We start from the raw sequence: 14,326 nt of genomic DNA, 5'->3' as shown, positions 1-14,326 counted from the left end.
ACCCTGATTGAAGTAACATTTTATCGTGAATATAGGTCTGATGGAAGTCTGACTTGACATTGGGATTAAATTGTTCAAACTTGTTTTTAAAGTTTTAATTTTCAAAAATTGGTTTGTCATACCAATATCTCATAGGTAAGCAATAACCTAAATAAAGCCTGAAATTTTATATATGCTTGTGAGAGCATCTCAAGTACAATTTCATAAGGCAACTTCTTTCTTTAGTATTACTCCTCCCATAAGCTTCATCACTGAGTGGTAAAGGGCATGTTACATTCAAATCGGAGTTTCTCAAAATTCCTATAAAATCTGCAGTCAGTTGTAACCATCTAATGAGATACCAAGTGCAGGTTTATTTACTCAAAGGAAAAGAGGAATAAACCTCTAAAGAATTGAAGTAAACAGCAACAGACTTGTGCCTTTAACATGGAAAAACATTTCAAGGCATTTCACAAAGAGAAACAAGCACAATAGTATAGGAGTTAGGAAAGATTACCAAAGGCATTGTCAAAGAGATGAGTTTTGAGAAGGTGTTTAAAGATGGGAACATAGAATGCAAGGTGGCAAGTTTGGGGAAGGAGTTCAGAGGATGGGGTCATGGCATCTGATAGTGGAATGAAGTGGGGTGGCGGGAATTCACTGATCAGAGTTGGAGGAGTGATCTAGGAGAGAATTGAAAAGCAGGACCTCAAAAGGTAGTAATCTCTGGATTTCTCCCAGTGCCACACGCCAGTGAGTACAGAAATAGGAAGATAGAGCTGATGAATACGTGGCCAGAGAGATGGTGCAGGAAAGAGGGCTTTAGTTTCCTGAGGCATTGGGACTGCTTCTGGGGGAGATTTGACCTGTACAAGCCGAACGGATTGCACCTCAGCCGGACCAGTATAAATATCCTCGCTGGTGTTGTTGGGGAGGGTTTAAACTAGCTTAATAGGGAGATGGGAATATGAGAGTAGATTCAGAAAGCAGAGAAATTGGAAATGGAAGGCAGCAAATTAGTAAGTGCGTTTGGAAGGCAGAGGAAACAAAGGCTATAAAAATAGACAACAAGGGAGTTTGACCTTGCTAAATGGCATATACTTCAATGCAAGAATTCTAGCGGGTAAGGCAGTTGAGTAGAGAGCACAGATTGACATGTGGATATTACTGAGACATGGCTGAAAGGGCAGAAATGGTAGCCCAACATTCCTGGTTACAGAATTTTCAGATGAGATAGAGAGGGGGATAAAAAGGAGAAGGGGGTCGCAATATTGATTAAAGAAACAATTATAGATGTAAGGAGGGATGATATGGCAGAAGGATCATCAAATGAGGCCATATGGGTTGAAATGAAGAACAAAGGGGGAAATCACACTACTGGGAGTATACTTATAGACCCCCAGTCAGAGGGAATTAGAAGAGCAAATATGTAGGCAAATCTCTGAGAAGTGCAAAACAATAGGGCAGTAATTGTGGGGGATTTCAACTACCCTAATATTAACTGGAATGAACTTAGTATGAAAGGCATACAGGGAGCAGATTTCTTAAAAATGCATTCAGGAGAACTTTTTTTTAAGCCAGTACATAGCAAGCTCAATAAGAGGTGGTTCTGGATTTAGTTTTAGGGAAGGAAGCTGGGCAAGTGCAAGGGGTATCAGTTGGGGAGCACTTTGGTAGAAGTGAGTATAATTCAGTCAGATTTAGGGTAGTTATGGAAAAGGACAAAGATAGACCAGGAAAAAAGTTCTCAATTGGAGAAAAGCTAATTTTACTAAGCTGAGATGCAATTTAGCTGAAGTGGGCTGGAAACAGCTACTTGAAGGTAAATCAGTGCCAGGGGCATTCAAGGAAAAGATAGTGAGGGTTCAGAACAACTATGTTCGCTTAAAAAAAGGTAAGACGAACAAATCCAAAACCCACTGGATGTCAAGGGATGTTAAAGGAGAGGATGAAGAGAAAAAGGAAAGCTTATGACATAAAGAGGGCTCAATACTGCAAAAAAAACCTAAAGGAGTATTAAAAAGTGTAGGAGTAAAATTAAAAAGGACATTTGGAAAGCAAAGAAACAATATTGACAAGTACAATCAAGGAAAACCCGAAGATTTTTTATAAATACATGAAGAGCAACAGGAAACTAAAGAAAGAGTAGGGCCTATTCAGGACCATAAGGGTAACTTGAGCATGGAGGCAATGGACATCGATATGGTTCTTAATGAATACTTTGTATCTGTTTTCACAAAAGAGAGGGGAGATACAGGCATTACAATCAGGGAGGAGGAGTATGAAATATTAGATAAAATTAACAGAGAGTATTAAGGGATTTAACATCTTTGAAAGTGGACAAATCCCAAGGCCCAGGTGAAATATATCCTAGGCTAAGCAAAGCGAGAGAAGAAATAGCAGACTCTGACCATCATTTTTCAATCCTACCTGTCTACAGGGGTGGTGCCAGAGGAATGGAGGACCTGCACCTCCCCTCTCTTTTGTGAAAACAGATACAAAGTATTCATTAAGTATTCATCATTATTTAAAAAGGGAGAAAGGGATAGACTAAGTAGTTACAGGCCAGTCAGCCTACCCTCAGTGGTGGACAAATTATTGGAAAAAATTCTGAGGGACTGGAAAAATCTTCATTGAGAAAGACACAGATTAATCAAAAAGTCAGCACGGATTTGTTAAGGGAAGGTCATGTCTGACTAACATGATTCATATTTTGAGGAGGTAACAAGGAGGGTCGATGAGGGTAGTGTATTTGATGTAGTCTATATGGATTTTAGCAAGGCTTTTGGGCAAGTCCCACATGGCAGATTGGTGACGAAAGTAAAAGCCCACTGGAACCAAGGCAAAGTGACAAGTTGGATCCAAAATTGGCTCAGAGGCAGGAAGCAAAGGGTAATTGTCACTGGTGTTTTGTGTGACTGGAAAGCTGTTTCCACTGAGGTTCCGCAGGTCTTAGTACTAGGCCCCTTGTTTTTAGTGGCTTATATCGATGACGTGGACTCGAATATAGGGGTATGATTAAGAAGTCCAGCAGGCAATACAAAAATTGGCCATGTGATTAATAATGAAGAAAAAAGCTACAGACTGCAGAAAGAAGCTTGACACCATCCAGGACAAAGCAGCCCGCTTGATTGGCACCCCATCCACCACTTTCAATATACGCTCCCTCCACCACCGACACACAGTGGCAGCAGTGTGTACCATCTACAAGATGCACTGCAGCAACTCGCCAAGGCTCCTTCGACAGCACCTGCCAAACCTCTTCCGCCTAGAAGGACAAGGGCAGTAGATGCATGGGAACACACAAGTTCCCCTCCAAGTCACACACGGTCCTGACTTGGAACTATATCGCCGTTCCTTCACTGTCACCGAGTCAAAATCCTGGAACTCCCTTCCTAATAGCACTATTGGTGTACCTACGTGACGTGGACTGCAGCGGTTCAAGAGGCAGCTCACCACCACTTTTTCAAGGGGAATTAGGGCTGGGCAATAAATGCTGGCTTAGCCAGCGACGCCCATATCCCTTGAAGGAATAAAAAAAGATCAGTGGACTAGTCAGGTGAACGGAACAGTGGAAAATAGAGTTCAATCCGGAGCACAGTGGCACAGTGGTTAGCACCGCAGCCTCACAGCTCCAGCGACCCGGGTTCAGTTCTGGGTACTGCCTGTGTGGAGTTTGCAAGTTCTCCTTGTGACCGCGTGGATTTCCGGCGGGTGCTCCGGTTTCCTCCCACAGCCAAAGACTTGCAGGTTGATAGGTAAATTGGCCATTGTAAATTGCCCCTAGTGTAGGTAGGTGGTAGGAGAATTGTGGGGATGTGGTAGGGAATATGGGATTAATGTAGGATTAGTATAAAATGGGTGGTTGATGGTCGGCACAGACTCAGAGGGCCGAAGGGCCTGTTTCAGTGCTGTATCTCTAAATAAATAAAAATAAAAGTGTATTTGCGAAGGCTAACAAAGCAAGGGAACACACAATAAATGGTAAGGCACTGAGAAGTGTAGAGGAACAGAGACACCTTGGAGTGCACGTTCACAGATCCCTGAAGGTGGTTGGACAAGTAGATAAGATGGTCAAGAAGGCACACAGGATACTTGCCTTTATTAGCTGGGGCACAGAATATAAGGTCAGGGAGATTATGCCAGAACTGTATAAAAACTAGTTAGACCACAGCTAGAGTACTACATGCAGTTCTGGTCACCGCACTATAGGAAAGATGTGATTCCTCTGGCGAGGGGACAGAGAAGATTTACGAGGATGTTGCCTGGACTGGAGAATATTAGTTATGAGGAAAGATTGGATAGGGTACGGTTGTGTTCTTTGGAACAGTGGAGGCTGAGGGGAAAACTAATTGAAGTGTATAAAATTATGAGGGGTCTAGATAGAGTGGATAGGAAGACCTTATTTTCCTGGGTTGAGGGGTCCATAACAAGGGGGCATAGATTTAGGGCAAGAGGTAAGAGGCTTAGAGGGGACTCGAGGGGAAATTTTTTCACCCAGAGGAGGTAGGGGGTCTGGAACTCACTGCCTGAAAAGGTGGTAGAGACAGAAACCCTCATAACATTGAAAAGGTACTTGGATATGCACTTGAAATGCCAGAGCCTATACGTCTACAGACCAAGAGTCGGAAAGTGGGATTAGGCTGGATGGCTCCTTATCAACCGGTGTGGACACGATGAGCCAAATGGCCTCCTTCCATGCTGTAAATTTCTATGATTGGCTTGGAATTAGATTTAATATGGAAGATATCACTGAGGTTGGGTGGGACAAGGTCATCAAGGAATTTGTAGACAACAATGAGGATTTTAAAATCAATGTGTCGGGGGAGCAGGAGTCAGTGTAGGTCAGTAATTATTGGCGTAACGAGCAACGAGGATGTAGTATGGGGAAAGTTGTGGGACAGGACTTGTGAAGCTTGTGAAAGGTGCAGCTTGGTCAACAAGAAATCAAATCAGAAATCAATTCAAGAAATCAAATCAAGAAATCAAATCAGAAAATGACAAAACAGTCGAAAAGGGATTTTACTGCACTGAGGTTAAGGTAGCAGCCAAAGAAGATTATATTTCAGAGGGAGAAGTAGGAAATGGGGTTTGAAAGTCAGCTCTAGACAAGCATCTCACCAAAACTGCATATAGTTCAGTGCAGCTTGACCAAGCCATGGGAGTGGAGCTAGAAACAGTGGCAAGAGTACAGACTTCATGCTGAGGCCCAAATGCAACGTCCTTGGCTTCACAATGTTCCATTCTGATATTGGACAGGCAGTCTGCAACAGCAAGTTACTTGTAGAGACAAGAAAAGGGGTGAAGAGGCACATGGAAAAACCACTGCATGCCTATGGATAATGTCACCGAGGATCAATATTTAAATGGGAAGGAAGGAAGGGACCAAGGTTGACAACTTTTGAGTACACCACAGGGATGGGAGGAGAAGCCTCTGCTGGAAATGTGCTGGCTATATTGGAACAGATAGGAATGAGACCACCAAAAGTAGACCATAGCTGAGAGGTTATGAAAGATCAATTGTGCCAATCACTGTGGCATTGTCAAGGAGGGATAATGTGGTCACAGAAACATCATTGCTGGCAGTCTTAGTGCTTTGGGCAGCTCAGAATCCAGACTGAAGGGATTCGAACAGTGAGTTGTGGGAAAGGTGAACAGAGTTGAGCAGTGACATATTCAAGACAATTTGAGAGGGTGGAGAAGACAACGGATGAAGATCATGAATGGAAGACGAGTTTATCCAATTTAATGGCACTTTTTTTTAAATTCATATCTTGTCCTAACTGAATTTTGATACCCCATATCAGTTTTTAAGATTCTCATCGGTATAGAAAAAAAAAAGTGGGTTACTGCGCCATCCATTTACATTGTAACATTTTAAATTAGGTAGCCTACAATATGCATAAATTAGTGGGTTACTATTTGAGCAACAGCACATAAATATATAAAGAGTTTACCACATATTTCCATTACAGAGCTTTGAATGTAATTTCATTGTAAGAATAGCAATGCAAACCTGCAGCTCTTATTTGTACAGGTTGAAGATGAGGATGATGGACTAAGCATCTGGGTGCATTCAGATTTAACTTCAACCCAGTATCCAACTGCAATGGTGAAAGTAGATGCTGGCATAAGCATGGTCACATAATAAAACCATTTAGAGAAGGCTGGAATCAAAGAAATATAATTTTTTTAAATAAAGGACATTTTCTACAAAATTCCAATTTGCATATTTACCTTCTCAATAAAATTTGGGGAAAAATACATTGCATTAGCAAATACTGTTATAAACAGCCAGCTTCCTTTGAGTCACAAATTAATTCAATTTTTTCTTCTAAACACCAATAATAAGTTTACATTAAATATAAAGGGCCAGGAATGCCAGTAATGGTGTATATTTAGGCTGAGGCTACAATTCCCCAGCTTACTGTAACATTTTGACATATTGTTAGGCACAGTGCCATCTCTGTTTCACCCATGAACTAGGAGTGCCATTTGGTAATATTCCATGCTTATGTGTTCTGTCTTGTATACAACTTTTCTGACTCCATTCATTCCCATTAGTGGTATGCCATTCACCAACCTTAGAACATCAAAGGATGATTGGTCCTTACCATCATTCAACTCCCTAACTCTTAAGTATGGGTCAAACACCCTACCAATTGAGTATTCCAGTCTTAATATACTGGTACAGTTCTGCCAAATTCTCTCAACTGTTTTCACAACCAAGAATCAATAATGAAAAATTATCTTCTCCATGTACACCCTGGATAACCTTATCAAACAAACAATTTGGTGTATTTTAATTAACCCAATTGCTAATTTCTCTGCTAACCCTTTGAGGTTTAGCACATTGGAAATTTTTTTAATTCTCTCATGAGATGTGGGCATCACTGGCAAGGCCAGCATTTGTGGCCCATCCCTAATTGCACTTGACAACTGAGTGTCTTCCTAGGCCATTTCAGAGGGCAGTTAAGAGTCAATCACATTGCTGTGGGTCTAGAGTCACATGTAGGCCAGACCAGGTGAGGATGGCAGATTTCCTTCCCTAAAGGACGTTAGTGAACCCATATGGTTTTCTTTTAAAACAACAATCGATGATACTTTCATGGCACCATCACTGAAACTAGCTTTCAATTCCAGATTTTTTTTTATTAATTAATTGAATTTAAATTCCACCAGCTGCCATGGTCGGATTTGAACTCGTGTCCCTGGGCATTAGCCTGGACCTTTGGAATACTAGTTCAGCGACATTACCACGACGTCACCATCTCCCCTGCCATGGGAAGAAAACACAAGCTGGTTGTGCAACAATTGTGATCCTCCACAAAAATCAATTACTGGGTGACTGTAATTTGCTGAATTGCAGGCTTTCTTTGACAGGTATTTTTCTATTAAAGTAGTTTAGTGGACACGGACGGCCGGTGGGTCTGATACCAGTGACAAGCTCGCTGTACAATGTGTCCTTGGGGATCCTGCCATCTTCCATGCCCATCCCTAATTGCCCTTGAGAAGGTGGTGGTGAGCTGCCCTCTTGAACTGCTGCAGTCCTTAGGGGTGTAGAAAACCACAGCGCTGTTAGGAAGGGAGTTCCAGGATTTTGATCCAGGGACAGTAAAGGAACGGCGATATAGTTCCAAGTAACCACACAGGACGGTGTGTGGCTTGGAGGGGAACTTGCAGGCGGTGGCATTCCCATGCATCTGCTGCCCTCGTCCTTCCAGGTGGAAGGGGTTGCGGGTTTGGAAGGTGATGTCGAAGAAGGCATGGTGAGTTGCTGCAGTGCATCTTGTAGATGGTACATACTGCTGCCACTGTGCATTGGTGGCGAAGGCAGTGAATGTTGAAGGTGGTGGATGGGGTGCCAATCAAGCTGGCTGCTTTGTCCTGGATGGTGTTGAACTTCTTGAGTGTTAATGGAGCTGCACCCATCCAGGCAAACGGAGAATATTCCATCACACTCCTGACTTGTGCTTTATAGATGGTGGACAGGCATAGGAGAGACAGGAGGCGAGTTACTTGCTATAGCTAATTCAAGGAAACAAGGAATTAATAAACAAAGAAAAACTGCAACATCTAAATCGGGTTTGATGAAAGGAACCTTCTGGCATAACCTATCCTTGTGTATTCACCGAATAAAATCAGTCAAGAAATTCAAAATCTTCTACAAAAGGTGACAGGCCTCCTGTAAAAGGCAATTATTTATGCCAAATTTCTGAACTGACATGAAAATATTAGCCTGGGTTTTGCAGTCAACGGCAAAGAAACAATGCTTGCTGTTCACCTCTCTGACAACCGCCCACAAAGTTGTAAATGGCTTTTGAGTGGAGACTTGCTCTAATCCAGTGTCTGATCCAGCGCGGCATCCATGAGTTGGTCAAGATACAGCGAGGCACTTCAACCAATCAGATTGGAGAATCCTCAGAGACAGGCAGAGTCTAAACCAGGAATTATAATGCAGGAGCTATAAATGAGATTTAAATGATCAGAAAGCAAAGTAAAAATTGGGAAAACAGATGATATTCCTTGTGCACCAGTCGCTGAAAGTAAGCATGCAGGTGCAGCAGGCAGTTAAGAAGGCAAATGGTATGTTGGCCTTCATAGCGAGAGGATTTGAGTACAGGAGCAAGGATGTCTTGCTGCAATTATACAAGGCCTTGGTGTGACCACATCTGGAGTATTATTGCAGAAGTGCAGTTTTGGTCTCCTTATCTGAGGAAGGATGTTCTTGCTATGGAGGGAGTGCAGCGAAGTTTCACCAGACTGATTCCTGGGATGGCAGGACTGACATATGAAGAGAGATTGGGTCGATTAGGCTTGTATTCGCTAGGGTTTAGAAGAAGAACGAGAGGGGATCTCATAGAAATCCTCAAAATTCTAACAGGACTGGACCGACTAGATGCAGGAAGGATGTTCCCGATGGCGGGGGAGTCCAGGACCAGGGGTCACAGTCTAAGGATAAGGGGCCATGATCGTACTGAATGGTGGTACAGGCTTGAAGGGCCGAATGGCCTACTCCTGCTCCTATTTTTCAATGTTCTAAGGAAAAGGGACAGAAGATACAGACAGAAAATCTTTTTTAAAATTATGAAGTCTGCAACACTAATTAACTTCTGAAGGAATGAGACTCCACACATTAAATTAAATTTTCAGGACCAGAGAGATTGTTTGGCAGTAATTATCACTTATCAAGCCATTAATAATTCACTTGCTCCTGAAAGCGCCAGGCCTAACCTTTCCTGGCATCTTTTATGGGGAAGATAATGTTATTGTATTGATTTCAATGCCAAGTTTATTGACGAGAACTGTTACAGTCCACCCTGTGGAAGAGCAGGGCATATTTGACAGCAATGTCTGCATTTCCAGATTTAACAGTGCATGTGCATACACCAGAAATTGCTCTCCGATTTATCTCGTTATAACGGTAAGCGTCATTAGCCTCACTGTTACTCCTATCAGAAAGTCCGGGCTATTATCCGCTAATGTTTCAGGGGAATTTCCAGCATTTAAAGTAATGCAGGCTTCTTTGACATAACAGTTCTGGAAGCCTGCCCTGCAAAGATTTTCTGAGCCTAATAGTAACATAGAAGCACATCTGTCAACATAGGAAACCAGCAGCAGTGCTGGTTATTAAAAAAATCTACCTGAACCTCAACAAAGTTGGTATCTCAAAATGCTTTTGAACAGAAACCTAGGACATGTGAAACGAAGTAATCAGACAAACTGCAGCAAGACAGCAACTTAAAGGTACTCCTAACATTCCTTCATTCGTAGAATGAAGCCTGAAGGGAGGTACAGGTATTGAAAGCATGTGAGGTCTGTGACATGCTCTGTCGAGAAAATTTATATTTTTAAACACTTCATTTGTGGCATTTGCATGTCTACAATGGTAATCCTAGAGCCCCTTCTTTTCAGTGGAGAAAACAGGAATCAGTTCCCTAGAGGATAAGGGTTATTTTATCTTAAGATGGTTCATGCATCCACAAAGGAATTTTCAATCTGAGATGCAGATTAGGCACAACAAGGCAGATGCCAGAGTGAGGCTGTCATACACTTTTGAGGGCCTGAAGCCATGACCAGATTGGCCAGGGAGGTGTTTTACAAAGTGCCCTCTAATTTTTCAGGAAAATCATGGTGGTCTCTCTTGCATGCTGCTTAATGCTGCAAAGGTGCCCCACTTCGCCAGGGTCACAGAGGAGGACATTTACAAAATGAACAAAAACAAGCAACTGCAGATGATGGTACAGCACAAGAAAAATCCATTGGCTAAGTCTTGTCCAATGATTTATATGCTCAATAAATTATACACCATGAAACAAAAACAACTTGCATTTCTATAGTACCATTAGCATAGTAAAATGCCCCAAGATGCTTCACAGGAGTGATTATCAAACAAAATCTGTCACTGAGCCACATGATGATACTGGGTCAGGTGAGCAAAAGCTTGGCTTAAGGAGTGTCTTAAAGGAGGTAGAGGAGAAGTAGAGACAGACAGGCTGCAGAGGGAATTCCAGAGCTTAGGGCCCAGGCAACTGAAGGCATAGCCACCAATGATAGAGTGATTACAATTAGGGATGCACAGGAGATCAGAATTGGCGAAGCACAGAGATCGTGGAGGGTTGTATGGATGGAAAAGGTTACAGAGATAAGGATGGGCAAGGCCGTTGAAGGGTTTGAAAACGAGGATGAGAATTTTAAAATTGAGGCGTTTTTGGACCAGGAGTCAATACAGGTCAGTGAGCACAAGGATGATGGTGAACAGGACATGTTGAGAGTTAGGATACAGGAAGCAGTTTTGGATGAGTTCAATTTCATGATGGGTAGAAGATGGGAGGCCAGCCTGAAGAGCGTTGGAAGAGTCAAATCTAGAGGTAACAAAGGAATGGATGAGCTGACACAGGGCCAGAGACAGGCAATAAGAAACTTCAGCTGTTTATAGTAGCATATTATACTGCTTCTCCAATACACTTGTACTTTCCACAGTCAAACATACCTGAAAGTCAAAATTCCAACACGGATTTCACACATAGCCTAAACTCTCAATTTCATGGACTGCTCCTGGAAGTATACCTCCCATGCAAAAAAACCATTAAGTAATTTTTAAACTGCTCAGCATTCTTCATCAATACAGCTATCCTTTTATAAAGTCATGAATAGTTTTATCGGGTATCTTATTAAACTGATTATGTCTTTACAAACAGATAGCTGTAGCTATTGCTGTTTACTTCCTGTAATACACACTAAAGGACTAAACTTGCTATGAACGCACAGAAGCCGACATAGGACCAGGTGCGAATAAGTCATCCTAATACTTCAGTGATTCATGTTTCAACTATTTGTGCAGTTCCATTCTTATTGTGTGGCTTAATGTCCCATGTACTTGTGAAGTGCTATGTCAAAGTAATACATCTGAAATGGAAAAGGCAGACATTATGGGAGGTCGACAGAGTCTTCCTTGCAGAATGGATGACAGCTCTAAATAGCTGGGATCTCACTGGAACTTAATGTGCCTGCCATTTCAGCTACTGTACGGTAGCTGAATGTTATATGCAAGAGGCTTTGCAGTGCCACTCACATGAAATGTAGGTGTAAGACACTACAAGCCAGCCTGCAGGCCTCTGTTAGAAACCAAATTCTCACCAAGGCATCTGATCATCTTGAACAAGGACTTCCAGCCTTCTACAGACCTACAAAATCCTCAAGGTGCATTGCATCATTGCACCAGTGTAACCCAGAGACCCAGGGTACTGCTCTGGGGACATGGGTTCAAATCCCACCACAGCAGAAAGTGGAATTTGAATTCAATGAATAAATCTGGAATTAAAAAGCTAGTCTAACGATGGCCATGAAACCATTGTCAATTGTTGTAAAAACCCATCTGGTTCAGTAATGTTCTTCAGGGAAGGAAATCTGCTGTCCTTACCTGGTCTGGATTACATGTGACTCCAGACCCACAGCAATGTGGTTGATTCTTACATGCCCTCTGAAATGGCCTAGCAAGCCACTCAGTTGTACCTAACCGCTACAAAGTCAATAAAAAAGAATCAAACTGGACAGACCACCCGGCATCAACCTAGGCACCGGAAACGACAAACGCAAACCCAGCCCTTTTGACCCTGCAAAGTCCTCCTTACTAACATCTGGGGGCTTGCGCCAAAGTTGGGAGAGCTGTCCCACAGACTAGTCAAGTAACAGCCCGACAGTCATACTCACGGAATCATACCTTACAGATAATGTCCCAGACACTACTACCACCATCCTCGGGTATGTCCTGTCCCACTGGCAGGACAGATCCAACAGAGGTGGCGGTACAGTGGTATAAAGTCGGAAGGGAGTTGCCCTGGGAGTCCTCAAGATCGACTCTGGACCTCATGAAGTCTCATAGCATCAGGTCAAACATGGACAAGGAAACCTCCTGCTGATTACCACCTACTGCCCTCCCTCAGCTGATGAGTCAGTACTCCTCCATGTTGAACAGCACTTGCAGGAAGCACTGAGGATGGCAAGGGCACAGAATGTACTCTTAGCGGGGGACTTCAATGTTCATCACCAAGAGTGGCTTGGTAGCTCCACTACTGACCGAGCTGGCCGAGTCCGAAAGGACATAGCTGCTAGACTGGGTCTGTGGCAGGTGGAGAGGGAACAAACAAGAGGGAAAACATACTTGACCTCGTCCTCACCAATCTGCCTGCCGCAGATGCATCTGTCCATGACAGTATTGGTAGGAGTGACCACCGCACAGTCCTTGTGGAGGCGAAGTCCCGTCTTCGCATTGAGGATACCCTCCATTGTGTTGCGCGGCACTACCACCGTGCTAAATGGGATAGATTCCGAACAGATCTAGCAATGCAAAACTGGGCATCCATGAGGTGCTGTGGGCCATCAGCAGCAGCAGAATTATACTCAACCACAATCTGTAACCTCATGGCCTGGCATATCCCCCACTCTACCATTACCATCAAGCCAGGAGATCAACCCTGGTTCAATGAAGAGTGCAGGAGGGCATGCCAGGAGCAGCACCAGGCATACCTCAAAATGAGTCGTCAACCTGGTGAAGCTACAACATAGGACTATATGCATGCCAAACTGCGTAAGCAGCATGCAATAGACAGAGCTAAGCGATCCCATAACCAACGGATCAGATCTAAGATCTGCAGTCCTGCCACATCCAGCTGTGAATGATGGTGGACAATTAAACAACTAACTGGAGGAGGTGGCTCCACAAATATCCCCATCCTCAATGATGGGGGAACCCAGCACATCAGTGCGAAAGATAAGGCAGAAGCATTTGCAACAATCTTCAACCAGAAGTGCCGAGTTGATGATCCATCTCGGCCTCCTCCTGAAGTCTCCAGCATCACAGATGCCAGACTTCAGCCAATTCGATTCACTCCACGTGATATTAAGAAAGGACTGAAGGCACTGAATACTGCAAAGGCTATGGGCCCTGACAATATTCCGGCAATAGTACTGAAGACCTGTGCTCCAGAACTTGCCGCACCTCAGCCAAGCTGTTCCAGTACAGCTATAACAGTGGCATCAACCCTGCAATGTGGAGAATTGCCCAGGTATGTCACATACACAAAAAGCAGGACAAGTCCAACCAGGCCAATTACCGCCCCATTGGCCTGCTCTCAATCATCAGTAAAGTGATGGAAGGTGTCATCAACAGTGCCATCAAGCGGCACTTGCTGAGCAATAACCTGCTCAGTGACCTTCAGTTTGGGTTCCGCCAGGGCCACTCAACTCCTGACCTCATTACAGCCTTGGTTCAAACATGGACAAAAGAGCTGAATTCAAGGGGTGTGAGTCACTGCCCTTGACATCAAGGCAGCATCAAGGACCCCTAGCATAACTGAAGTCAATGGGAATCAGGGGGAAAACCCTCCGCTGGTTGGAGTCATACCTAGCGCAAAGGAAGATGGTTGTGGTTGTTGGAGGTCAATCATCTCAGCTGCAGGACATCACTGCAGCAGTTCCTCAGGGTAGTGTCCTAGGCCCAATCATCTTCAGCTGCTTCAGCAATGACCTTCCTTCAATCATAAGGTCAGAAGTGGGGATGTTCGCTGATGATTGCACAATGCTCAGCACCATTCGTGACTCCTCAGATACTGAAGCAGTCAGTGTAGAAATGCAGCAAGACCTGGACAACATCCAGGCTTGAGCTGATAAGTGGCAAGTAACATTCGCACCACACAAGTGCGAGACAATGACCATCTCCAAAAAGAGAGAATCTAACCATCTCCCCTTGACATTCAATGACATTACCATCGCTGAATCCCCCACTATCAACATCCTAGGGGCTACCATTGACCAGAAACTGAACTGGAGTCGCCATATAAATACT

At 43.6% G+C, this 14,326-nt stretch overlaps 1 protein-coding gene across 17 annotated transcripts in view; it reads right to left on the bottom strand.

The window, feature by feature from the left end:
• Positions 1–14,326, bottom strand: part of aopep (aminopeptidase O (putative)) — a 356,223-nt gene that overhangs the window by 298,581 nt on the left and 43,316 nt on the right. For all 17 annotated transcript variants that reach the window (XR_010974905.1, XR_010974900.1, XR_010974901.1 and 14 more), the window contains exon 4: positions 5,996–6,146. Coding sequence is in view for 9 of the 17 variants with exons in the window: in XM_068030074.1 (XP_067886175.1) it covers positions 5,996–6,146 (151 nt within the window). In the remaining 8 variants the exon portion in view is untranslated. The remainder of the gene's footprint in view (positions 1–5,995; positions 6,147–14,326) is intronic.

This window comes from Heterodontus francisci, chromosome 4 (genome assembly GCF_036365525.1).
Source record: "Heterodontus francisci isolate sHetFra1 chromosome 4, sHetFra1.hap1, whole genome shotgun sequence".
NCBI classification, from domain to species: Eukaryota; Metazoa; Chordata; class Chondrichthyes; order Heterodontiformes; family Heterodontidae; genus Heterodontus; species Heterodontus francisci.
This window is presented reverse-complemented; position numbering and strand designations above follow the sequence as displayed.